Below are 1,227 nucleotides of genomic sequence, written 5' to 3'. Positions count from 1 at the left end.
TGAGGCAGGAGAATCGCTTGAACCCGGGAGGCGGAGGTTGCAGTGAGCCAAGATTGCGCCACTGCACTCCAGCCTGGCAACAGAGTGAGACTCCGTCTCAAAACAAAAACAAAAACAAAAACAAAAAAAAATTAAGAACATTTCCTTAATGACTATGAAGTGAATAGACAGCGTATTTCAAATTTTCAAGTAGAAGGGTAGAGGAATGTAGGACCAAAAGTGACTGAGATCCAGAGTTTAGGTGACTTGGCAAAGTCATCTAATTAGCAGGTGCAGAGTTACATATGAAACTCAAGATTTTCTTGTCTAAAAATGCTGAAGATTAGTACATTCAAGATGAAGGGAAAGAAAATCTAATTATACTTTAGATCATTTCATACCAGAAAACAGCTATAGAAACTAGTTTTTCATTTTCAAAACTCAATTAAGTGTGTGAATGGTCCGTTGGTGTCCAGCTTTAACACCTGCCTGTTCCCGTAAGTGCCATGTTCCACTACAACCCCAGCTTCAGCACACTTGCTATTAGCAGCTACTTCTTTTTCACATAGCGTCACAAATTGAGAGTAAAGTTCCAACCCTTCTTCTTTTCCAGAGTTAGAGTGATATTGCATGTTTCTTCCTTTTAGTCTTCCTCCAAGGGTAGCTTGAGGGATAATAAGAATGTTGCCAGGTAGATCCAATATAGAGACATGCTTGCCATTTTCTGTCTCACTTAATTTCACATTTAACAGTGTATTAACTGGGTGAGGAAGAAAGGCAAAACATTTTAAAGTGAAAAACAAACATGAAGAAAACCATCAAGTTTTTAGTCAGCAAATCTCATGTTTAAAATTCAGTTTTCAGCTCATGCCTCTAACCCAAAGTCTCTATTTAGATTTAAAATACTGCTTCACTAAGCTAAATAATCTAAGCATGAAAAATAAAGCAATTTTCATGCAGAAAATGGTATGATATTTTAAATCTGAATTGGCAGTTAAGATCACCTTACAGTAAGTTCATCCAGAAAGGTCTAAAGAATTAACTGTACACTGGAACCTCAAATATTGTTCCCCTGGGGGAATACATGAGAAGATTTTACTTTCATGTTCCTTTTATTTAGTAAGTAAATCCCACTGGAAAAGTACAAGGGTAACTCCTCCTTAAACCAAATTCTGCTTGCTTGCTTGCTTGATTTATTTATTTAGAGACAGAGTCTCGCTCTGTTGCCCAGGCTTGAGTGCAATGGCG

At 37.4% G+C, this 1,227-nt stretch overlaps 1 protein-coding gene across 1 annotated transcript in view; it reads right to left on the bottom strand.

Moving 5' to 3' along the window:
• The window catches only part of DTD2 (D-tyrosyl-tRNA deacylase 2 (putative)), a 37,783-nt gene that overhangs the window by 22,389 nt on the left and 14,167 nt on the right, over positions 1 to 1,227 (bottom strand). The window contains exon 3 of the mRNA XM_011994772.1: positions 5 to 743. Coding sequence (XP_011850162.1) covers positions 414 to 743 — 330 coding nt within the window. The 3' untranslated portion in view covers positions 5 to 413. The remainder of the gene's footprint in view (positions 1 to 4; positions 744 to 1,227) is intronic.

The sequence above is a fragment of the Mandrillus leucophaeus genome, unplaced genomic scaffold, assembly GCF_000951045.1.
Source record: "Mandrillus leucophaeus isolate KB7577 unplaced genomic scaffold, Mleu.le_1.0 Scaffold460, whole genome shotgun sequence".
NCBI classification, from domain to species: Eukaryota; Metazoa; Chordata; class Mammalia; order Primates; family Cercopithecidae; genus Mandrillus; species Mandrillus leucophaeus.
The sequence above is the reverse complement of the archived record's forward strand: the minus strand, read 5'-3'. Positions and strand labels throughout refer to the sequence as shown.